This window comes from Scleropages formosus, chromosome 22 (genome assembly GCF_900964775.1).
Source record: "Scleropages formosus chromosome 22, fSclFor1.1, whole genome shotgun sequence".
Taxonomy (NCBI): Eukaryota; Metazoa; Chordata; class Actinopteri; order Osteoglossiformes; family Osteoglossidae; genus Scleropages; species Scleropages formosus.
Genome location: NC_041827.1, coordinates 14,668,734 through 14,695,503, shown reverse-complemented (window position 1 = coordinate 14,695,503; position 26,770 = coordinate 14,668,734). Strand labels below are relative to the sequence as shown.

The window sequence follows — 26,770 nt, the reverse complement described above, 5'->3', positions numbered from 1 at the left end:
CCTACATATCTCTCTCTCCCTCTCTCACACACACACGGCAGGATGGTGTATGACGCTGCAATTTCACCCATGGCCACCACCAACGAACAGGACGTGAAGTGCCATTTTGACAGGGGCAGTGGAGGACCAGACAGGCTGGCAAGCTGCTGTGCCTTCACAGCCAGCACACACCCAAGAAGGGACACACCCCACCGGCTGTCTTGCACCCTTGAGTCATGCTGCATGGCAGTCTGGGGGGATGGGACGGCAGTTCAAGGGTTGTGTATCCACGACATGTCAGGTCCTGAGTCCCGAGGCCCAGTTGTCGCACCCTTGAGTCATGCTTCATGGTAGTCTAGGGGGATGGGATGGCAGTTCAAGGGCTGTGTATCCATGGCATGTCAGGTCCTGAGTCCCAAGGCCCAGTTGTGAACTGAGAGAGTGCCATTGCATCAGTGCACCAGGGTGTTGTCCAGATGAAAGGGAACAGTCACTGAGCTGCCCCACAGACACTTTCATCCAGCCTAAAGGACTTTAACCACCTGTCAGAGTCAATTCATCTGACATGGCCTGCTCGACAGCCCCACAATAGAGCTGCTCCCAGAAGCTGCTCCCACAACTTAACTTTGTAAATGGCACCTTTTCTGATGGCTGTGTGGCTCTGGGGGCCAGCAGGTTACCGGTCATTTTATTTATTAGCACAACACAAAGGAGCATATTTTGGACTGTGGAACTTTAGTTCAGCAAGAATCTTTCTGTGTTTGTATGGATGACATTCACCAGATGCAGACAGTAAACATTTAATGACATTTGTAATGCATTAGCTATGGTGTCAATGGATCTTTTCCACCCAACCAGAACATTCTTGTTTAACAAGGAAAAGTTTAAGGAAAAACAATTAAGCATTATGCTATTATCAACATATTTAAATCAATCCACTGGGAGCTTAATCAGCTTCATTGCTGCTACAGGTATTTGAAAAATCCAAAATAACTGAAATTATACTTTAACTGGTTTTCAGTTACACTTAAATCAAAGCTAAACACCACCATTCGTTTTAGCTAAAGTAGAATGTGATTACATGAACAGCATTCCCCCCTAATTTATTGCCTGTAAATGATTTTGGGAAGTAATAAAAACGACAGCAGCTAATTCAGTTCGCTGAGGAACAGCTGAGTTCACAAATATGCTCATTGATTTACTTACTCTTCATGCAGTTAACATAACTTTAGATAACTGAGGTGAAAAGGAAAGGGAAGCACAGATGACTGGGTTGCCCAACATGAATACATGGACAGTTTCACTTTTTCCAACCACCAAACACAGAAAGCAGCCAGTGACATACAGAAGTGCAGACAGATGTGCACTAAGCAGTGAATTTACAAACCACATTTCAAACTAAATTCTAAAATTCCCTTAGATGAAGACAATATTCAACTTTATATGCCGTTTTTCAGCTTACATTTCAAATTGTCAGATGTTTTCCTCCAGAGTCATGTGCCAAAGACTATAGGAAGTTTGATGATAAAGAGCTTTTGATACAAACACTTATCAAAAGAGTTGGATACACCATTTTGCTGGTGCACATTGCTCAAGTAACTGCTTACAGAAGTGACATTCAAATTCAAAAACAATAACAGCTTTATGTACTAATATTTAAGGCCAATATCTGAATAATGTTTAACAAAACGTTTATAAATATGAAATTTAAATGTCAAGTGCTCTTGTTTGGAATTTCATCCAAGTTAACACTGAAGTGAGGTTTCAGAGAAGCCCTCAGCCTGTCAGCCCTCTGCTTATAAGTCACTCTGGAAATGCATGGAGGGACAGAGGCGCACAAAAAAAAAAAAAAAAAAAAAAAAAAAAAAAAAAAAAACTAACGGAGGAATCACTAGGCAAAGCCACAGCTCAGGGTGGCGTTCTCCTCGCAGTCATGCCATGAAGAGGTATAGAGAGCTTTTGAGGTAGTGTGTTGAATGCAGTGTTTCATACAGAAGCCATGATACTTCACAACCACACAACACATTTTCCTATCCTCATTCCAGTTACAATCCAGTCATTGACAGCGGCAGCCAGACATGCGGCTGGGCCAATGGAGGCAGTTTGCTCTTCCAGCCGGCTTTTTTCCAGCCCAGAACGTCTCTCAAAGGGCACCGGCAGGGCCTCACAACGACTGCTTTTTCTGGAAGGAAGAAAAATACTTTTCCTTCAAAGAATTTCCACATATTGTAATGTCGTAATGGGAGGGGGGGGGGGGAAAAAAAAAAAAAGAGGGGCCTCCTTGCAGAAAGCAATCTATACATAACACTTCTCTGTAGGGCAATATTCAAATACACTGACACATAAGCACTGAAAGCTTTATAGCGCAGTTATACTGCCTCAACTGGATACATTATAATTTGCTCATACACAAGATCAGTTTTACAGCAGAAGCTCTTTACTAATGCTTATGTTCAGCTAATGGATTCACCAAATAAAAACTGAACACAATGATTGATTGGTTTCCCTTCTAGACTAGCATCTGTCTTAATAAAGAAAATGAAGGTGAAAAATGACCTCTGCTGAATGAACATGATCAGCTACTGAAAGTGTTGGTAGAAATGGGTAACAATGGTACAAAAGCAGAGTAGACAGGTTCGCTTTGAAGCGGTGCCTTTCAGAATTATGGGAAATTCCATCATCGCTCCCACTTGTCTGACCCACAACTTGTTCGCTGGTAACCTGACCCTTCTACTGCCATTGTTACCTCTGATCGAAAGAGGCAGCAGGTGGTGTATTGGTTAGAGCTGCCACCTTGCATGCGAAGCACGCAGGTTCAAATCACTTTCTGCTGTACTACCACTGAGCAACTTACCATAAACTGTTCCGGTAAAAAGACTGCTCAGCTGTATCAGTGGGTAAAACATCATAAGCAGCTTAAAATTCTCTTCCAACTCTGGAGAAAAGCCTTGGCTAAGTAAGTTTTAATGTAATTACAAGACTAATTCAAATTTGCCTCATACTTTTGGATCCATCTGATCATGCAATGGCGATATTTGGGGGAAAAAATCCACCATTTTAAATCTCCCAAATGGTGCAAAACTTCAAGCAGGATGGATTATGAAAAATCTAGTTAACACCCAGGAAGAACCAAGGTTATTTCAGCCACTGAAAACCTCAAGGGAATAAAGCACCCTGTTTGGGATTCATTTAGTTCATATTAGTCAATGAAGTGTGTGACCATGAGGTTATAACGACAAATAAGAGAGACACGGATGCTGGACGAAACTGCAACATCAGCACAAAAGCCATGTTCCTTAGTAGCCAGTGAACAACTCTGGCAGGGAACCTACAGTAAGCTGTGGCAAGACCACAGACAGAGGCCGGCATTCCCACTGGCTGATTCACTCAGCCTTTTCAAAATGCATTAAGCAAGGAATTAGAGAAGTATCTGGCACAGCAACCCAGAGGAACTGAAATCACGCCATCTGGTCATGGGTCCTTTAGCATGTGATGGGCCCTGTTGGCGCACACACCCATCATAACTGGGAGAACCTTCATCACACAAGGCCATCAGGCATCTAGCAGCACAGAACACAAGTCCAAGTTCACTTTTAAGAAAAAGAGCTGAAAGTCTAAGGATGTTAACTATTGCTTCTGTAACATTCCATCGACCTTTTGGAAGTGTCAGGAGCAACACGCTTCGAAGTGCATTAGCCAACAGTTAGAAACCTGATTAATTGAAATCATTGCCAAAAAACACAAATTAAATATACTTTGTGGGCTACTGAAAGCTGTAGAGAAGGAGATGCACTTAGAGGCTACAGGAAAAAAATCTCTTCTCCTGCACGGAGGGATACTCAAGTGCCCAAGCACAGGGAACAGCCTCACAGGGCCTGGAGCACCAGGGCTTCAGCAGCTGTGCTAAGAGCAGATGGATGGTGTGTGCATGCACACAAGGGAGTGAGAGCAAGGAGTTGGGGTCATTGGTCATGGGTGGGGTGTCTGAAAAGAGACGACAACTCAGTTTGGGGACCAAACTTCCTTTCTTGCTGACTTTTTATAGCTCCTCTCACACGATGGAACAGTGGCTTCTGGCCCCTTGGGGTCCCGCCCTAAGCCTTCCACACCCACACACAGTGCAGAGCCAGAAGAACTCCAGCCCGGCTTCCTAAAATGTTCCTCTGTGTGTTCTGAAAACAGTTACGCAGTTTCCCCTTCCACATCTCCGGCAGTGGCCCACCCATCTCCCTTCCTACAATGCCCTGTCATGGTGGAATGGTCCTCCATCCTACAATGACTGCTCCTAACCTACAGCAACAGTTTACATTGGATATTTTGCTTCTGGTCATCCCCTTGGAGATGTCCCTGCACTTTTATCATCAGCACCAGTGGGAGCTGGAAGAATGACATAATGAGAACCCTTCAAGATACAGACAACCAGCTGGGAGAAAAAAACCACAACAAGTGTGAATCAATCCAAACCAGACACATTAACCATCCTATAGAAGTGTCATGACAAGTTCAGTCACCTGTAATACAATCGCTGATTCAGACTACAGCAACACGACAAACGACATGTCGCACATGAAACATCCTGAGATCACATTCCCTTTGCTCTGCCTTGCTTCACTTATACGAATTAATGAAGGTAGTTCCATAGATGAATCAATCTGTTCCATTGAGGCTCACCTTAAGCAGGGATCATAAGCTAAACTCTTCTCTTAGGTAACTTTTTATAAATAAAAAAAAAAAAAAAAAAAAACCTAAATGTACTGTGCATGGTATGAAGTTCAGTCAGTCTCTTAGGTATACAGTGTGTCACTGTGTGGATCAAAAGCGCTCTTTGTTCAGAGATCCAAGCCAAAGCAAATTGTGTGTCCTTTTCCTGCTGAACACATAAAGTCAACCAGCGCCTACTAGTCCCAGTGGCACAAAGGCCAACACTGTTCCCCAATGGGGCTCAAAGCTTCCCTTCAGAAAAAGGCTCTGCGCTGTTCACACCTCCTCCGTTTACCTAGACAGAACCTCAGGCTGCTAACACAGCGGCCCACCACACCAAGAGCAACACCACACACAGAACTTGGTCCTATCTTAACTATTCACAAAGCCCTTGGAAAACAATACCACCAGTACATCCTCTCCTGCCATTTCACAGCCCTGTCATGTTCTCCCAGTGTTCGAGCTGATCCCATCAGCTTGGTTACAAGCAAAGCATGAAGATCAGACAGCCCAAGAATGTCTTCTACACTGTGTAGAAGTTCACAGCAATAGAACTTACTCTCTTCAAATTACACATTCTATCTTCAGACATACGCGCTAGCTATTCAACTTGTGAACTGGGACGAGAAGTTTGTTCATAGTTGCGTGCCGCTCCAAACTCGCTTTTTTTTTAGCAAGTCACAGGCAGTTAAAAAAAAAAATTTGCCTGAAAATTAGGTTGTGGAAAAACCTCAGATATACAATAGCTACAATAAAAGTAATGTGTAATTTTAACTTCAAACTTCCAGACATCCCACACAAAGAACTAGATATTCTGATAGTGGACCAAGCATGGGGTAAGATGAAGGACCTGAAGATCATGCTGAAACCAAAAGGTCTGCAGGTCACCCATATAGCCAAGGCAGAAGCAGAACAAGGAATGAGCAAAAATGGGGATCCTACTTCCAAAATGCAGACTTCACCCTCAATCCCAACAGAGCCTTGCTGTGGGACACCATGTAAAAACAATCAACTATTTTGAAAGTATCAGCAGGACAAGTGGATAACAAGCTTGGCTGATGGGGTGGAGCTACTTTCTTAAATCTCTGGTTCAAAGGCAAATATATACTTTATGAATTTTCTCAAACTGGGCTGAATCATTATCCTTTGCTTCAGACAGGGTTCAATGAAGTATTCATTTTAAGAAATACAAGACCTTTGTGTGTGTGTGTGTGTTTCTGTGTGCAGTGTTTCACCAAGACAAACTGCATACCAAACAGGAAAAATACTTGACAAAGTAGAACAGCCTGGAGGGCACAAGCTAGAACATCACACCCTTTTACCACGGCAAGTCTTGCCAACGGACAGAAAGACAAGGCCAAGTCAGACACTGCAAAGGAGGATTAGAACAGGTAAAGGAGGGAAAGGAAAATAAATCTTGACAGAAAGACATGAATTATTAAAAACAAGCTGCCACATTCAAAGTAAGGAGATTAGGCAAATGCAGCATGCAAATGTAATGTAAATAAAGTAAGCCTAAAAAAGAGAAAGCCAGGAACGGTCATTTAAAAGTACTATGTCATTCTGAAGGTGATAAAAATCCAGTGTATTTAAGTCAGCATTGCTCAGTGGATTCCACCAGTTGCTTTTCTCTCAGATGTATTCAGCAAGCTGTTGCTTGTATGGGGGGGAGCTTCCAAGGGCAGTTGGTCCACCCACTGCGCTGTGCCACAGGGGTCCGAGCTGACAGCAGACCACAGAGTAGGAGAGGTGGGCTGGACTTTCACTGTTCTCCTACACAGGACACCTCCCACCACCATTATAACCGTATCAACATCTGGAACGTGTCCACTGGTGTCTGCTGTTCAGGGAGCATGGACTGAGGGTGGTGAGGGGACAGCTGACACTCAAAAAAAAAAAAAAGTCTATATTCCCCAGTCCTTGCACAACACAGCTGCACTGTGACAGGAGCAAACCCAGAGGACTGAGTATGATTCACCTTGTCACACTCAGCAGAACCCTCCCACCCACACACACAAGCTACTCATCAGAACACTCATTCCATGCAAAGCAAAGGCCTTTGGCAATTACCCTAACAAATTATAGGCTCTTGTAATCTCACATTTGAGAACTACTTGAACCTGTTTTTGTCTTTGGAGTAAATGGTGCTGGTGCATATATCTCTATACACACACACACACACACACACACACACACACACACACACACACACAATTTCATTAAGATCATTTTATAAATCATAATTTCAAATTGCTCCCAGGAACACATTTAACAACACTCAGCGGTGCTGAAGTGTGACACAGCTTAATGTAGTCAGAATCAATTTTGCTGTATTAAGAGACTGTTGAGGCCCTTGAAGCCACAGACGGCCTCTGTTCTAATTTTGGGCACTGTGATTCACAACCTCCAATCACACACAGTAAAATGCACTGCACACATTACCCACTTTCATTTGGTCCCTCAGTATTACTTAAAGGCTCCAATAAGCAATTCTTCAAATTGTCCTCAAATTTAAAATGAGCTAATGTTATTTCATTTAAGATGCCATTAAGCACTATTTGAGCCAACAAATACCGAGTAGTTGGGTGCAAAGGTATAATATAAATCAGCTGCTCCATTTCAAAACCCCAATTAATGAGTTATGAATAAAAATGTTTAAGTTCAGTCCTGCTCTGCAGTGTTTTTTTTAAGTGGTATTGCAGGAGGCTAAAGTCCTAAGTCCTACAATTACTGCAGTTTCAACATGGGGGAGGAGGAGAAAAAGACACCCAGCTATACCTTGGTGACCTGTCAAGGCATAGCTGGGTGTCATTTTCTTGTTCAGATCATTGATGGCACATGAGAGTGGGCATCAGGGAAGGGTCCAGCCTGCAGCCACCAGGATATAAGCACTCACTCTGCTACACTGGGCACCAGGTTGTAGGGTGGAGGGGGGTGGAAATCAATACACTGCACTCTTGCTGCTGAATAATACATCAGAGAGCTGGTGGAGGACAGGACAGGGGTGCAGCCTGGATCAGACGCTGGGGCTGGGCACAGGGAGGTCCCTCTAGCATAATTAAAGGCTCACTTAAAGACTTCCCTGATGGGGTGGTGCTGCAGGGCCAGGGTGGAGGCCATTAAAACCAGACTGTTCTTTTCTTAATGACAGATTCCATTCTCAAAACTACAGTCACACATTCTACCGCTGTGAAAGACGATATCACGGATTCCTTTCCTGTATGGTGCAAGTAGACACACACACACACACACACACACACACACACACCATGCTTTTTCTGAGACAATTCAGATGTGAAAAATCAGACCAGAATAAGTATTCATATAAAGATCATCGCCTGGAAGTATGAGAGACAAATGTGCTACAACATGGATGGCACAGCAGCTGTGGAAAACACCTTTGATAAGTTCTTTCCTGGCAAGGAGGAAATGGGTTTGTTTACAATGCCAGGAAGGACACCAACACACAAAGAGCAGAGAAGGGAGAAAAGTCTTCTCTGCGCTTCCTGTCTGAGCACTGCCTGCAGAGAGGTCCAGGGTTCTGCTTAAACAACAAACGCATCAACCCCAGTGCACTTCATGTTTACCGCCAGCTCTTATAGCAATACTTGCATAACAAAAAACATGATGAGCTGTCCACAAGACAGCACAGAAACACACATGCCACACATGCTTTTTCAGGATGAAAAGCTGACTGAGGATGAGGTGTGCTGTGAGGTTAAGGTACACCTGAACATAAACAGCAGCTTGCTGAGACTCAGGAGCAACATGGCAATGTTACAGTGCTGGACAGGAGGGAGAACTATTTTCACGCTAATCGTTGAGTGGAAATACAATCCCAAAATACCACCATGATTTGATTAACACATTAGATAAAATTTATTAATCCCAAAGGAAACCACACAAGGCTACAGATGCACACATACAAAGAAATGGTCTGACATGACAAACTTGACAAAGCACTTGCCATGTTTTAGGTTTGAGCTCAAGGCATGACAAAGTCTGGGGGTTGAAAGACATTGCCACATACTCCACACCATCACTGCACTCAGTTTCCCATTGGGCCATGGCAAAGAGAAATCGCAGCAAACAGCACTGATTTGTGTCACATGAGAGTCAGTGGTTTGGCCACATTCAAACTAATGCAGGCCAGTAAGTTTCTCACACAATATGGAGTCTGATATCTAATTTCTCTTTTATAAGAACTCCACTTGTCACAAGATTACCTGTCCAGCAGTCCCTCTAAAGCTACACAGAGCCTGGATGTGAACACAGTTTAACCACCACCTATCTGGCAGTATTGCTGTGAATTCAAACACACACTACATTGCCAAGGCACAGCTCTCCACTTGTATAGGAGACAAGCAGCCAGACACAGATGTGAGCTGGAAAACCTTGAAGCAGCGCGCGCGCGCGCACACACACACACGTCGGTACATGCCAATGAGGTCGCTAACCAATATGTACTGATTGATGCACATGACTGTACTAGTATACCAATGGGAAACCGGACACAAGTTTTTAAAGTGTACTGTTGGGTTGAATCAGCATAACACGCAAGTCCTGTTAGCTGTAAAATATCACCCTGAGTTACATCAGCTGCTCAGTTACTGCAGAGGGTGGAGGGGCAGATTCCTAGAGGGGGCAATTATGGATTTTACCCAGCATTCTGCTCTCAGACTCACTGTTGGGCCTCCTGCTGATCAAGTCTAAAAATGCTGACTCAACCAGTGTGAACAGGGCAGGCACAACACTACATGAACACACACACCATAGAGGTCTTTAAAACCAAAACTAAAGACTGTACACAGCACAAAGACGAGGTCTCTGTGGCTCACTACAAGTTCTTCATGAGAGTGGGTAACAAGAGGGTTCAATGCTCTGTGAGTTGAGACAATGAACAACCGAAGCAGATGGATGAGGTATAAATACACCTTCCCTAACAGTTTGCATATCACACACATCATGCTGTTTGTGAACCTGGACTGAAAAGCAAGATGCCACACACACACACTCAGCTGAGTTTGTTACTTTGGCACAGATGAGAAATTCAGCCTGGGCAAAGATGGTCACTGCATGAAACACTGAGGTGCGCTGTGAAAAACAGCATTCCTTGTGAATACACTGATGAACACGTCTCCAATCTGGGGCCATTAAATTCACGATTCTCAATCAAAACCTTCAAAATGTGTATTTTAAATGAAAACCACCTTGAATACAAAGTGTGGAGTTTGTGGAAAATAGAATAAGGAAATTCCCTGTGGAGTGACTTCTGATAACATGTCCTCTGTGGAATAGTTTTTCAGCACCGTCATGAACCCCCAACAAGCTGCCTCTGGGTTGGGCAAAAGGTCATCACCTTACATACTGACTGCAACATATTTTTAAAATTCCATTGTCTAACATTTGCCTCATAATACATTGCTTCCAAAATCCTGTCACATGTTTGCTAATAAAATATTCCCTTTGTTAAACACAATGAATCACTGCTGAAGCCAACAAATTAAATCATAAGTGGTCAGTGGCATTGATGTGCTTTGTAAACAAAACTTCTATGTTCCATTGCAGTTTACAAATTGTAAATTTCTATTTGCCTTATCACAAACATTTTGGGGGTAACAAAATTTATACTAATCACCTAACTCTGGTTTTTACAAGAACATCACTGCTGCTGTGACAATTTACTAAACTGTTCAATAATGGCAATTAAATGAAACACCACTCTCAGAATTTTGTTCTTACAGAATTTTTACTGTTCTCATACTGAAAAATATTCACTGTTAAACAAGATTATATTCCAGTACTGAAGTGCAATACCTTTTGATCATGCTGTATCAAAAATTGAAGTAGGACCATGTTAGCACTGTGGGCAAAATGTATGGTGATTCCCATAGACTGACTGACTCAATCGGGTGGTAGGGCTTGCTGACAGTGTACTGTTACCACAGCTCAGTCAAGCTGGTTGCAATTCTATCGGTCCACTACAGTTAACAGATAAAATAAAAACTCACAAGCAGGAAGGGAACTTCGTAAAATAAACCTCATCCTTTCATCTGAACAACCATATGCCAGCTGGTATCTGCAGCACACTGATGGAGAATGAAAGCTTTGGCTAGTTAAGTGTGTATGTCTACAGTTATAAGAATCATAAAAATTATTTTGACTGTGCAAGTCCAAAACATCTGGCCATTTAGAATACATACCAGCATACAGATTCAGGTCCTTGAGTATACACTGATGTTTACAGTATACAATTGCACTTGAAAACATACAAGCCAGAGGAAAGTGAACGAGAACATTTCAATTGCCTCAGATAAAAAATGATGATGATCTTGGTGAAAAATATTGCAATACTGCCATATTTCATTAATAAGACTTGTTTATATTACCTGAGCACTTCAGAAAAAAAGGAATTCTGAAAGAGTATCCATCAGCTCAGAACAGCACCACTCTTAACTATAAACACGTGGGCCTTTATCTACCCAGTAAACCCAGCACAGAGCCACAAATCTCCACCCTAAGCTGCCCTGCATGCATGTGTGCACGAGTATGTGTGTTGAAATGACCTCTCCTGGGTTATGAGGAGGAGCAGAAAGGCAGGCCGATCTCCTTGTCTTCCACCGATATACTGCTCTAACACTGCTGTGTGTATGCATGACCAAAACAGCAAGGCCTTTCCCCAGGAAATCACCAGGCTGCCCAAGCAGCTAAACTCTGCAGATCATTTGTCCTTCTGAAACTTTCCTCTTGCTCACAAAAAGGCTTTATTTTCTTCAAGAAAATATCGCTGTCCTGGGGGCTCATAGACATTGTACTGAAGAGAGCAAAGAGACAGAAAAGGTGCATGCCTATCAGGGGAAGGTGGCAGAGAGGTCAAGCCTCACCTCTGGTCCCTGTTGCAATATCAGCCACCTTCTGAAATGCATCCAGGAAAGACCCCGTCACAACTATAGTTGTCCTGAAAGAGAAGACACAAGGAAGTAATTCTCCATAGAAATGCTCATCTTGGAGATAGCACCCACACTCACACCCTGGTCCTTCATGGGGCACCTTTGCAGTGTGCACTGGAGTGACCTTTTGCAGTATTTCTGTGAAAAACAGTGACTGCAGTGACATGTCAAGGCTGACTAACTTTACACATGAATCAGCAGGGACCATATTTGTTCTTAACAGCAAGGGCCCCCCTGCATTGGCCAATTCTCTGGCTTTAACACAGAAGGACCCTGGAAGCTTGCAGGACACTGAGACCCAATGCCATGCACAGCAGGCAGCTGAATCCACTGAACCTGCAAATGGCGGTGAGAAATGGAGACATGCTCCTTTTTGGAACTAGTTCTGAAGGCTCGAGAAGAAATGGACACAGGTCAATGGGACTATTGTTTAAATGATCTGGAATTCCATGGGAGATCACTTTGGTGTCTGATTACATGAGAGGGCAAGAACAACACGTAACATTAGCATTATCCTATCTCCTGCGGCCTCTTTTATCCCAACTAGGTGAACAAAGTAGTGGCTTTTGTTTCTCTGACAAGCATGGGTCAGGGGTCAGAATCTTGTTTCCTTCTCACTGGGCACATGAGGCCTGCAGCAGGCACTGCTGCCTACTGTCCAGCACTGCTGTGCCAAAAAGCCCAGTTACTACTGTTAATTGGGCATGAAAAATGTGCACTTCTATGTTTATCAGATTAAGTGGTCTGCAAGGAGAGATGTTACGCTGCTCTTCCATTAAAACCTCTGGGATAAAGAACATGTGAATTTTTCTGTTGGGCTATGTTTGTACCAGCAAATCCCAGGGACCAGTTCCGTTAGTTATGCATTCTTTAAAGTGATCATTACTGTTCACCAAAGGCGCACTACAAGATACAAGGTCCAATTCCTTTCCTAAGTTTTAAATGGCATAGTTAGCACCACTATAATTTTTGCAAATAAAAGCATATTTTAAAACAAGCAAACATTGATGGTACAGGGGAATGATGGGACACACCAGGAGCAAGGCCCAGACAATGCCAAAGAGGGACAGACATTTAGAGTGAGCATATGCAGAGCCAAATGATCTCACCTTAACTGGGATTGCAGCTTCGCTCCTTTGGTTACGAAATCCTCCCAGGCCGGATAGCTGGACTGTAAAGTAAAATAGACCAATTAACTGGGTTACTAAAAAAGTCCGACAGTCATAAAGCTCAGATCAAACTGAAACTCAAGGATTTAAATGGCCCGTGGGATTTGCTTGGCTGCCCACTTGATCACAAACTGGTCAGTAATTATTTTGTTTCTTAGCTGATGCCTTTATCCAAAATGACTTACTGTATCCAAAGAGCTGGGTATTTTACTTGGGTATTTCACTGTAAGTACTTTACCTGAGGATAGTACAGCAGTGAGTGATTATTGAACCAACAAGTTTAAGCATTACACTCCCTGCTGCCCATATTACACTTTCTGATCTGTCACAATTACACTTCTAGTCACTAGGTATCTACTTTTTCCACTGTACAGCTCTACTAAGCCACCTGGAATTATATGCAAGGTCATGTCTGAAAAGCACAATATAAATCCGTTTCTCTCTAGGCAGACACACAAACATGTATGTTAATGTACTAACTGAACTGAGATTAGCACTTAGACCTTGTTTTTGAAATACCAGGGACATTTGCTAGTGAAATACTAGTCTTATTTCTAAACCAACAAGTTCAGTAGCATCGACTTTAATATGCAAAACCCTTACATGTGAAACAGGGGAAAATGCATCTTGAAAACAACTTCAAGAAATTGATGTCCAACATTTCAAAATGTATAAAAATCAATTTAGTCTTGTCAATTTTGTATTTAGCACAAAAATAGTTTTAGTTTAAATGAAGTACAACATGAACAGATACAGTGCACATAGTGGGACTAAATGTTCATATGATCAAAACACAAAATACACTGAAGACTACTAAGCAAAACATTTGTTGATAATTAACAAAGCTCCTCAGTTCTGGGGGACACTGTAAATAAACTTTTGAAAGTAAACAATGTCGCAAAAGCTGACCACAACATGGCAGCATTATATTTGCACCATTGTACAGAGACGGCAACACTAAATAGCTTAAACTTCATGTCATAGGACCATGTGTTCTGCAGCAGTTAACCATGAATAATGGAGCCAAACAGTAGAAACACTACACATCTCTGAGACTTATCCTGGTAGTTGCTTCCACATTTCTGGAAGGGAGCAGCCAGACCCCATCCATCTATCACATGCATGATGGGACTGGAAAACAAAGTGTTGTGGACTAAGAATGCAGAAGGATGATGCCATGCAGTTGCAAAATACTGAAAAATTGCTTACAAAAATGTGTGACGTACATCATCTCAGCCATGGAAAGCAACTGTAATTTTTCTAAATGGAGAGTACTTTTGACAATCTTTTGAAACTGCAGTACAAGAACACAAAATTGCCCATGAATATGCAAACCATTTAATTCGGAAGTGTCCCTTTGACAGAAGAAAAAAACCACCGTATGTAATCTGAAGGTACTGCTAAACTGCAAATAAAACTAAAGATGTTATTAAAAACATGTTAACTGTACTCAGACAGCATAGTAATGAGTCAATGGCATGGCAGCCATTTTTAAAAAATGGAAACAAACTCATCTTTTAACCATTTTGGACATCCAATCAGAGCCACCTACACTGAAATTCTGCTGCAGGCAGAGGTACATGAAATATTACTCTGTTTAACACAGCATGCTAAAAGGTCTAAAATTCAAAAAAACAAAATTACAACATACTGCCCCCCAAAAAAGCATGACAATTTCTCAAATTAGCAAATTGTGTTCATGACTAGTGATCTTATCAGCTGGACAAGCATTCTCCATTTCTATAGCACAGTTATTCAGATCACAATCATGTAAAGCACTTTTGTATTACAATGGACACAAAACCCAAGATGATCCGATTCATACTTTTAGGTGAGTTTTTTTTTTTTTTTTTTTTTAAAAAAACTGCATTCTTCAAAACATTGTTGTGTAGAATAATTTGTAACTGTTTTCATGCTGCCATCGAATACATTTTTTGCACAGAACAAAAAAATCGTTTCAATTAATTCAATAAAAGTGATTCAAATCAATCAATCAATATTTACTAAAGCAAAAGTACACTTAAATGAAAACGGACAGCATTCCACAACAATCTACCAGTTCTACTCTCTTTTTCCTCAAAGTATGCATGTAGTAACTTCTATGTACAAAAAATCTGGTACAGTCTTAACATTTCAAAACAGAAAATAAACCTTGAGATAAGATACATTCTGCCTGCAGAGCAGATTCACTTCACATTCCAAGCCTCAGCATCTCCTAGCAGATAATGTCTTCCAATTCCAAACCAGACCCAAGGTTTGAAATCAACCTGTGTACTTTTTTGCTCATCTGACCACTAAACACACCATTTCACACTGCCCTACAAGAGCGCTGAGAATTCTGTAGACAAATAAGGACCCTTAAGACTAGAAACCAACAGTATACAGCATGCAGGTTTCCTACAAAGCACAGCTAAGATACCATGGCCAATTAGTCCCCCCGTCATTCAGTGAAACTCCCCAGCTGGCACTGAGACAGAATTACACAACCCAGATTCAAAGTAGGCTAAGAACTGTACGCTTCATTTTGCTCTCAGTAAGACACACTAAAGTTAACCTTAATGAAAATCTATAGTAGAAAAATAACTTTAGGCGTCATGTCCTATCTAGCCATTTCTACTGCTTCATCAGTTCTGCACATTTGCTCACTAAGAAGGAATCAGTAATTTTTGGCAAAATGCAAATATAACCAAAAACCAATCAAAAGGATATTAGAAACAATTAGACCCTCTAATAGAAGGCTTCAACATATTCATTTTGTACCAGTTAATCAAACTTATTAGTTCATATTTCCAGTTTTGGCCATGGTAATTTCTCTAGTCCATATCCACAGATAAGAGCTTTCAACAGCAGCTCATATTGTGAGTTTCTGCTGCCAAAAAACTAGGACCGTGTTCACATTCAATCACAATTCATAACATTTTATTTCACAGAATAAAACAAACTGGGTATTGCTTTAAAGCTAGAGACTTAAAAACAATTAAACAGAAGGCAGCACTAAGCTGTGAATCCTGGAATGACGGTGACACATTCCCCAGCCTCCAGTCAGGTGGCCACTGCATAGGAGCACCCTCCCCCAGGACACACAATGGAGTGGGCCTGGTCTCTAGCTCCTGCTCAAGCCAGAAGAGGTCCAGCTTAGCTGGAATGAACAGGCAGCATGAAAAGCAATTATGTTTCCTAGTGTTCAGCTCAAATGCTTTAAAGAATGCAGGTCAGCATGGAACTTGAGCTGGTACACAGCTGAACCAGAAGACCCCCTCTCACTGCACCACGACGAGCATCTACAAACCCAAGCACCTAGTGCAATAAAAAAAAAAAAAACCACACCCCATAATCTTGAACATGAAAGTTCAGTGTCCTCAGTCTTAATGAGAACACATGCCAGTACTTAGCCTAATAACACATGGGTCACCGTGAACTATACCACATTGTAGAGATGGTGAACTTCAAATTCCTAGAGGTCACCTTCACTGCCAAACTCACATGGACTGAGCACACAGCATCAACCATCAAAAAGTCGCCATCAACATCTCTACTTCCTACGGTCCTCACCACTTTCTACAGGTGTCTTGTGTGAATCCATCCTTACAGGGTTATTACATTCTGGTGTGGTAGCTGCTCCATACAGGAGAAGAAAGCCTTACAGAGGGTGGTCAAAACAGCTCAGGAAATCAGCACACAGCTACCAGCAGTCCAGGACACCAACACCACACACTGTCTCAGAAAGACGATGAGCATCATGAAAGATCAGTCACCCCGCACGGGCAGTTTTCTGGCGTCTGGAAAGTGGTTCAGGTCTATTTGAACCCGCACTGCTAGGTACAGCAACAGCTTTTACCCCACTGCTGTAAGAGTATACAACACTCTTACAACCAATGTGCCACCTTTTGTAACTAGAGTTGGACTGCTCCTTCCAGGCACACTGGTAGATTACACTGTTACTTTAAGCATTCTCATGTTCTGAGTTCTGGCTGTCTTATTTATTGTTATTGTTTATTAGCATTACTCATTGTCATGTGTAAGAAATACTTGCAGAATTTCTATTGTTTTTGTTCACAGTCTGTGAAGAAGCATTCAAGAAGAATTTCATGACACTTGTACCTTTGACAAACTTGAAACTTAACTCCACCACACTCAGCAGGTAGCATAGTGGCTAGATCTGCTGCTGGTTAGAGGTTGCCAGTTCAAATCCCATCTACTGCTGTAGTGTCCTTCAGTGAGGTGCTTTCCCTAAAATGCTTCAGCTAGTCACCCAACTGTATAAGCCATTTTAAATAGCCTAACATTCTAAGTCACTTTGAAGAAAAGCACCTGCTACATGAATAAATGTAAATGGAATTCTCATTTTTCATAAAAAAAATCTAGTTATTTGCTAAAAGGTGTAAAATCAACAGGCATGAACCCGGCTGACAAAGCCAACAACATAAAACAAAGGAACTGAAACTAGTGAATTTTTTTTAAAGAATGAATGAAAGGACAAACCAGTTTGAGTTAGTAACGTAAATAAAGCAAAAATAAAGGGAATGAAATGACGCTCCAAATCAAAAATGTTGATATTTTATCTAAGCAACAGCAAGAACATGTGTTCAGTAGGGTAAACAGGTCTCTTGCTTACTGCAGACTTTCTGTGAAATACAGAAGTATCTCAACCGTGCCCAGCTTTAATAATGATAACACTGGGAGTCCTGTACAAATGCAAAAAAGATACACATGTAATGAATCTATAAGTCTTTCAGTCAGCGCCATTAGAACCACATCTCTGAACTATGGCCTTGTCGCCTTTTCCACATTTTCAGTTTCATCTCTCTACTCAAGATTAAGGTTGCAGATGGAATTCCTTTATAGTTTTTGATTTCTGAGATTTTATTGTGAGGTACTTATTGACCATACATAGGTGCAGAAGTGTACACAAACATTAACATGTTCAGTTGTCTCACTACTCCCCTGAAACATGCATTTTCATTTTCAGAAGGTACTAAGAAAAATGAAAATCCCTCCTAGCAGCCTTAAAGACATCATTGACCAAAGTTTCTATTCATAATTCCATTGTATAATTATTACAGATTAGAGCAGCTGATAGCATAGTGCTTAGAGCTGCTACCTTTGGACCCAAAGGTTGAAAATTTGAATCCTACCTTTAGCTGTAATACCTTTGAGCAAGGTACATACCTTAAATTGCTTCAGTAAAATTACTGAACTGTATAAACTGGGTAGCTTAGCAGTGTCAGTCACTTTGGGGAAAAAAAAGCACCAGCTAAATGAATGTACAGAATAATTGAAGGAAAAGCTGTTTTGATGTAGCTTGTCACACAAATACTAAGATTAATATAGTCAACTGGTATTCCAGGAAAAGTTCTGAATGTGCATAACCAAATGGATTCTCTGTCACATAACAGAAGGGTAGGCAAGTACTTTAGAACTTCATATGGCAAAGGACATACTGAAATCAACACCAACATGTTAACAGCAGACATTTCAAAACAACAAACAAGGCTGTAATAGCATAAGGTAAAAGTGGCAAAGTAAACAGCCACTGTGACATTTAATAAAGGCTCCTCTAGCTTTTCATAGTCTATGTTGTCTTTAAATCTACTTGAAGAATTAATTTTAGGAGAATGGGGTTTGCATCATTTTAATGCTCAACACAAAACACAAAGAACTCAAACCAAAGTGCCCCCCCCCACAGTTCCTTGAAGAAACAAAAAATACAAATACTAAAGTAATGAGGTGATACTCATTTTCCAAGGTTGACAGCTGAAATGCGTTGTAAAAATTCCAACTGATTGCCATAAGACACCTAATAACCAGTCATCTTCCTGTACCACAAATAAAGAACCGCACCCAGATTCCATCCTTGCGCAAGGACATCTTGAATCATCGCTGAATGAAAACCACAGTCCCCACATTACTGTCATAGTCCACAGCTTAGCTGCGTAACCAGCATCTCCACCCAGAGTGCCACAGCACACACCCAGGCAGGGAAACCCTCAAGTTGCAGGGGGTGAGGGACACAGGGCTCTGTGCACCGACACGCCGCAGGGTTCCCGCAGTAACCATAACCTTACAGATGTGTCAAAACCAAAAATGAGAGAATAAAGAAAAGCTATGAGTAAGGACACATCCATCCATCCATCTTGTGGCTTACTCTAATATCACACACTGCTGTGTGTGGTAAACATGCCCAAATCTGCAGGCTATCCATCAGAACTTCTCCATGCCTTGGACACAAGATAACCTTTGCAGACCAACTCTCAATTTTAAAACTATGTGCAAATAAAGCTCTTAAGATTACAAAAGAAAACAGAAAAAAGCTATCACTTATGAACATAAACTGGGAATCTTGAGGTTACTAGTCAAAGTCACTACTGGCAGTATACCCAAAATATGGAACCTAAAACAAAAATGAATACGTAAAGGTTGAAAAAGAAATTGAGAATACCACGCACACAAACTACTATTATTAGTCCTCTGGATTGTGCTTGAAATTTACCTGATCCTGAATCATGAAATTCAGAGGCTGAACTTAGGGGGGGGAAGCATACTTTGCCAGCATTACTTAGACCTTGCAGATTGAATAAAAAAAAAAACCTGCCAAGCAAAGCATCACGGTCCAACACCTACACATACAAGTTTGCTTTGAATGTTTAGAATGCATTGATATGCACACCTGGAAAAATTACATCAATGTAGCAGAACCATAGAGAGGCAGCTCTGAGGGCGAAAAGGTAAGCAAACATCCAAGTTGCGAGTGTGTGTGTGTGTGTAATCCCCCATGTGGCCTCATCTCTTTCCAGTGAGTCCAGAGAAGAGACTGCATACTGGGGTTATAGCAGAGAGCAGACAGGATAATGGTGGTCTTCACACGCAGACTTAAATCATCATTAACTGTTTGCTGCCTGTGTAACAAAATCTCAAGCTCCTCTGCCATCTTGTCAGCTGGGCATTTTACCACCGGAAAGCATTACACAGAACACATCCACATATAACCAAGCATGCTCTACAACTTGTGTTAAGAACCTAACTACACTGAGTGACATCTGGCAATGAACTAAAAATCTAGCAACACGTATGACTGAAGGACATACATCACGTAGCTTTAGCTTTGACAAAAAGATATAGAGATATGTTACACATACACAACAAAAATTAACTTCCGTTTCTAAATAAAGGTCAGGAGACAAAGTCCATAAAACCAATGTCATGTCAAGTCTTCTGACAAGGTTTCTACAGGCGTTTCAAGAAACATGATGGGTCATTTCAACATAAGCTGGGTTAAACACGGTTTCTAAAAATCAAACGTTTGGCTTTTTTCAGGCAGTTACACATGTTTCTCAGGAACACAGTTTTATCAGTCTACAAAGGTTAATGATTCTTTGGTCTTACCAGTTTCATATTTGTCCTCGTTAACATCCAAAAAATACTCTGGCATATGCAGTACTCTGTTCAACTGAATGGTTTGTCAATGTCTCTGAAGTCTGAGTTTTGCCCTGATTGGTCTCATTTAGAGAAATACAACTGGCTTTAAAAAATTACAAAACTGGTAGCTACGCTGATGTATAATCACTAACTGGTATCACTGGTTTTACATAGCGGTGGCTTCCATTTTAGTCAAAGAAATCTCTATAAATGCAGCTCATATTTGTTGGCTGACCCCAGCCGAGACATGAACAAAAAATCTTCAGGTTACCCTAAATCACTACGCTATGTACCTGTCACTAGATGTACACTTCACAGTACAACTTAGCACACTTGTGCAAGAGAGCCAGTATTTTGGCAACTCTGCTGCACATTTTCACGTGTGTCAAAGCCCTCCATTCTAAACATTGCCATGTCACTGGAGAGCAGCAGGAAGTGCCCACAAGAGCTTGACACAGCCAGGCAGAATCCGTTCATCCCTCTGATGAGAACAGGGTGTCTGCCTACATTAATCCCACGTAAGAAGAAGAGAGCGTGCACTCTGTCCCAACTGCCGACAGGTCAATGGAATGCAAGCCCTGAGCAGATGGCGAGGAATGCCCGGGTGACACGCCACCATGCCAGCTGTTTGCGTGCAGGCCTCTGAACCTCTCTTAGCTGCCCCACATCCCTGCTAACTTTGGGCTCTCACATCCTGGCATTGAGGGGTTTATGACTGTTTTAACAAGTATCTGAGCAAACAAAGGTTTGATTGTGATCTATTGGTATTTGCCATTACCGAAGCCCTTGGGATGGTTAACCGAGAAGAGAGAGAACTTGACAGATCTATAAGCTATCTTGCAATTTCAGTGCTAGACAAGTAAGTTTAACAGCTCAATCCAGCAAGGTTCACTTCAGAAAGAAACTCCACTGAACCACAGCACAAGGAATGAATATCAAAATATCACTTTAAGAAAAAGTTATGTTAAGATCAGTTAAGCCTGGTAGAAAATAATCCTTGGGCACTGAACAGGAGCATGGTCTTAAAGTTAGGCACTACATAACCACACCTTAACCAGTTGACTAAAGTACACTCATTTAACTTAAAATGTCAGACACTTCCAGTTTATTAGGAAACAAGAGCTGTTATTGCAGCTGTTAAGCAGCTGAACTGTCATTGCCCAAAATTGCTGTACTTCTTGCACAACAAAAGCTCAAAGGGTAAGAAGTTTGCTGACAAAGCCCTGCATAAAATCTGACATACGTCCTGCTGAAGAGTAAACAACTGTATGGTATTACGCAACGTCAAAACAAATATGGAGGAAACATGTTTGACTAACTTCAGCAGGTCAAGGCCTACTTGTGAAAGACACTGCTTGAACTATCACATGAGTACATTACAAGTTGTTCACACTTGCCCTTACTGATTTAAGAGCTCAAAACCAATACCCATTGAGATGCTATAAATACTTTAAAAAAATATTTAAAAATTCAGTCAAATTTTCATATAACTGATAAGACTGACTGAGCAAAAAACCCACTTGTGCCTATAATGAATTTATAGAAAGCAGAATAAACTAAGGACACCAAACTTTTCTAATTAATTGACAAAAAGTTTAAAAGCAGTTGTAAAGGTTGCCCACCTAAGTTGGGATTACATTTATTCATTTAGCAGACGCTTTTCTCCAAAGCAACATCCAAACTATGTAGTGTTATCAGCCCACACACTTTATTCACCAAGGTGACTTACACTGCTAGTACTGTACGCTACTTACAATGGGTCACTCATCCATACATCAGTGGAACACACTCATACAGACTATGGGTGAACCTGAACAGCATGTCTTTGGACTTTGGGAGGAAACCAGATCACCTGAAGGAAACCCAGGCAGACACGGGGAGAACATGCAAACTCCAAAGTCTGAGCGGGATCGAACCCACATCCTCTCGCACCACCCAGGCACTGTGAAACAGTAGTGCTACTTGCTGTGTGCCACAGTTAAGTCAAGTTATTACTATTTAAGATTTTTCTGCTGCAGGCTTCATTGCTGATATACCCTTCTAGAGAGCAAAGCCAAAGGGCACTCATTCACAGCTTCTGAGCATATGTGGTCCACACACAATGGATTGTTATGAAATAAGTGTCTGCCCCTCCTCCGTGAACCGCCACCTTATCGTGGTGGAGGGGTTTGAGTGCCTGAATGAGTCCAGGAGCTATGTTGTCTGGGGCTACATGCCCCTGGTAGGGTCTCCCATGGCAGACAGGTCCTGGATGACAGACGAGACAAAGCGCGGTTCAAAAACCCCTTATGAAGGAAAAATCAAGGCGTCCGTTTACCCCGCCCGGTATGGGGTCACCGGGGCCCCACCCTGGAGCCAGGCCTGGGGGGGGGGGGCTCGCATGCGAGCGCCTGGTGGCCAGGTCTATGCCCACGGGGCCTGGCCGGGCTCAGCCCGAAGCCATGACGTGGAGCCGCTCTTCGGTGGGCTCACCACCTGCCGGAGAAACCGTAAGGGGCCGGTGCATTGTGATTTGGGCGGTGGTCGGGGCCGAGTGCCCGGCCGACTCAAACCTCGGGCGCCAACTCTGGTTTTTGGGACTTGGAATGTCACCTCACTGGCGGGGAAGGAGCCTGAGCTGGTGCGGGAAGTTGAGAGATACCGTCTAGATATAGTCGGGCTCACTTCCACTCACAGCTTGGGTTCTGGAACCACTCTACTCGATCGAGGGTGGACTCTCCACTATTCTGGCGTTGCCCAAGGTGAGAGGCGGCGGGCTGGTGTGGGCTTATTAATAGCCCCCCAGTTCAGCCGCCATGTGTTGGAGTCTACCCCGGTGAATGAGAGGGTCATCTCCCTACGCCTTCGGGTCAGGGAACGGTCTCTCACTGTCGTTTGTGCTTATGCGCCTAGCGGCAGTGTAGAGTACCCGGCCTTTTTAGAGTCCTTGGGGGGCGTGCTGGAAAGCGCTCCCACTGGGGACTCTGTCGTTCTACTGGGGGACTTTAACGCCCACGTGGATAGCAGCAGTGATACCTGGAGGGGCGTGATTGGGAGGAACGGTCTCCCTGATCTGAACCCGAGCGGTGAGTTGTTATTGGACTTCTGTGCTAGTGGCGGTTTATCCATAACGAACACCATGTTCATGCATAAGGGTGTCCACCAGTGCACTTGGCACCAGGACACCCTAGGTCGGAGGTCGATGATCGACTTTGTAGTCGTTTCTTCTGACCTTCGGCCATATGTCTTGGACACTCGGGTGAAGAGAGGGGCTGAGCTGTCAACTGATCACCACCTGGTGGTGAGTTGGATTCGATGGCGGGGGAAAAAGCTGGACAGACCTGGCAGGCCCAAACGCATAGTGAGGGTCTGTTGGGAACGTTTGGCGGAGGCCCCTGTCAGAGAGGTCTTCAACTCCCACCTCCGACAGAGCTTCAACCAGGTCCCGAGGGAGGTGGGGGACATTGAGTCCGAATGGACTATGTTCCACTTCTCCATTGTCGGGGCGGCGGTTCGGAGCTGCGGCCATAAGGTCTCCGGTGCCTGTCGCGGCGGCAATCCCCGAACACGGTGGTGGACACCGGAAGTAAGGGATGCCGTCAAGCTGAAGGAGTTCTATCGGGCCTGGCTGGCTCATGGGACTCCTGAAGCAGCTGACAGGTACCGACGGGCCAAACGGAGCGCGGCTCTGGCAGTCGCCGTGGCAAAAACTCGGGCTTGGGAGGAGTTCGGCGAGGCCATGGAGGAAGACTTTCGGTCGGCCTCAAAGAGATTCTGGCAAACCGTCCGGCGACTCAGGGGGGAAGCGGTGTTCCACAAACACTGTTTACAGTGGAAGTGGTGCGCTGCCGACCTCAGCTGAGGATGTTCTCAGGCGGTGGAAGGAGTACTTTGAGGATCTCCTCAATCCCTCCGACACGCCTTCCGTAGAGGAAGCTGAGGCTGGGGACTCGGAGGGGGACTCGTCCATTACCCTGGCTGAAGTTGCTGAGGTAGTCAAAAAACTCCTCGGTGGCAAGGCTCCGGGGGTGGATGAGATCCGCCCCGAGTTTCTCAAGTCTCTGGATGTTGTGGGGCTGTCTTGGCTGACACGCCTCTGCAGCATCGCGTGGAGTTCGGGAACGGTGCCTCTGGACTGGCAGACCGGGGTGGTGGTCCCTCTTTTTAAGAAGGGGGACCGGAGATTGTGTTCCAACTACAGGGGGATCACACTCCTTAGCCTCCCTGGGAAAGTCTATGCCAGGGTACTGGAAAGGAGAATCCGACCGATAGTCGAACCTCGGATTCAGGAGGAGCAATGCGGTTTTCGCCCTGGCCGTGGAACACTGGACCAGCTCTATACCCTCACTAGGGTGCTGGAGGGTTCGTGGGAGTTTGCCCAACCAGTCCATATGTGTTTTGTGGACCTGGAGAAGGCATTCGACCGTGTCCCTCGTGGCATCCTGTGGGGGGTGCTTCGGGATTATGGGGTTCGGGGCTCGTTGCTACGGGCTGTTCGTTCCCTGTATGACCGGAGCAGGAGCTTGGTTCGCATTGCCGGCAGTAAGTCAGACCTGTTCCCGGTGCATGTTGGACTCCGCCAGGGCTGCCCTTTGTCACCGATTCTGTTCATTATCTTTATGGACAGAATTTCTAGGCGCAGTCAGGGAACGGAGGGTGTCTGTTTTGGTGGCCGCGAGATCTCGTCTCTGCTTTTTGCGGACGATGTGGTCCTGTTGGCTTCATCAAGTCAAGACTTGCAGCGTGCACTGGGGAGGTTTGCAGCCGAGTGCGAAGCGGCGGGGATGAGAATCAGCACCTCCAAATCCGAGGCCATGGTTCTCAGTCGGAAAAAGGTGGATTGCTCCCTCCGGGTTAGGGGGGAGTTGCTCCCTCAAGTGGAGGAGTTTAAGTATCTTGGGGTCTTGTTCACGAGTGAGGGAAAAATGAAGCGGCAGGTTGACAGGCGGATCGGTGCGGCGTCCGCAGTAATGCGGTCATTGTACCGGTCTGTTGTGGTGAAGAGGGAGCTGAGTCGTAAGGCGAAGCTCTCAATTTACCGGTCGATCTACGTTCCTACCCTCACCTATGGTCATGAACTCTGGATCATGACCGAAAGAATGAGATCGCGGATACAAGCGGCAGAAATGAGTTTCCTCCGCAGAGTGGCTGGGCGCACCCTTAGGGATAGGGTGAGGAGCTCAGTCACCCGGGAGGAGCTCGGAGTAGAGCCGCTGCTCCTCCGCATCGAGAGGAGCCAGTTGAGGTGGCTCGGGCATCTGTTCCGGATGCCTCCTGGACGCCTCCCTGGGGAGGTGCTCCGGGCTTGTCCCACTGGGAGGAGGCCTCGGGGCAGACCCAGGACACGTTGGAGAGACTATGTCTCCCGGCTGGCCTGGGAACGCCTTGGGGTTCCCCCAGAGGAACTGGAGGAGGTGTGCGGGGAGAGGGAAGTCTGGAGTACTCTGCTCGGACTGCTGCCCCCACGACCCGGCCCCGGATAGCGGAGGAAGATGGATGGATGGATAAGTGTCTGCCCCACTGCTGATCAAGTGTAGACTTCAAACCAGTGTAAGACCTCTGATTTGTCCTAACTGCGCATCCTCAAGAACTGTAACAGCAGCAGCAAAAGATCACAAGTATCACAAGGAGCTGTCTGAACAGAAAACATCAGCAAGAAACTCAGGAAAAGTCATCAAAAGGAACAGGTGGCAGAAGACAAGTCTCTTGCAATACTGTGCGCTGCAGTCTTTGCAGTAGGAGGCAGAGTTATTACAATGACTTTTTTTTTTTTTTTTAAAACCACACACACACACACATTTTCAGAACCGCTTGTCCCATACGGGATCACGGGGAACCGGAGCCTACCCGGCAACACAGGGCGTAAGGCCAGAGGGGAAGGGGACACACCCAGGACGGGACGCCAGTCCGTCGCAAGGCACCCCAAGCGGGACTCGAACCCCAGACCCACCGGAGAGCAGGACTGTGGTCCAACCCACTGCGCCACCGCACCCCCCTTTTTAAAACCATGCTTAGGGAATTCCTGCATCCTATGAGAGAACTATTTCTCTACCATAACAGGTTTCATTTGTGATGTCAATGTGCCACATCCATGGTTATCAACCCTGCCCCAGCAATCAACAAAATATGCTAGCCTTCACCTATACCTCTGCCTTGTTACAACACATAAGCTGCACAGGGAGACTGGCACAGCTTTCAGGGAGGACTGGAAATTTCATTTTTAGCTATCTGGGCAAAATGTGAAATTATTTACTGCGTAAAGTGCAACATATCCCTGAATGAAAAGGAAAGAAAGAACAGTATGTCAACTGGCAGGGCAAGGTTTGCCATGTGCCCTGCCACAAGTGAGAAGACAGACTAATTGTCCACGATCTTCTCAATCATCTCCACCCAAGAGAATTGTGAAAGTGTCTCAACAGGAATCTATGAAAGTTTTATTTCCATGTAGCTTATGGGGAGTATCTCTTGACAAAAGGTTCCTCATTCCTACCAGTTTTCCACCGTTTCATTGCCACAAGACTCAACACACAGTCATGACCAGATACATGATCATCATCTCTCATGATCGGAGTTTGC

General features: G+C 44.0%; 1 protein-coding gene across 4 annotated transcripts in view; it reads right to left on the bottom strand.

Moving 5' to 3' along the window:
- Positions 1-26,770, bottom strand: part of mtss1 (MTSS I-BAR domain containing 1) — a 50,485-nt gene that overhangs the window by 21,399 nt on the left and 2,316 nt on the right. For all 4 annotated transcript variants that reach the window (XM_018742310.2, XM_018742311.2, XM_018742312.2 and 1 more), the window contains exons 2-3: positions 12,740-12,801; positions 11,565-11,638 (exon numbers count right to left, since the gene is read on the bottom strand). In XM_018742310.2, coding sequence (XP_018597826.1) covers positions 11,565-11,638; positions 12,740-12,801 — 136 coding nt within the window. The remainder of the gene's footprint in view (positions 1-11,564; positions 11,639-12,739; positions 12,802-26,770) is intronic.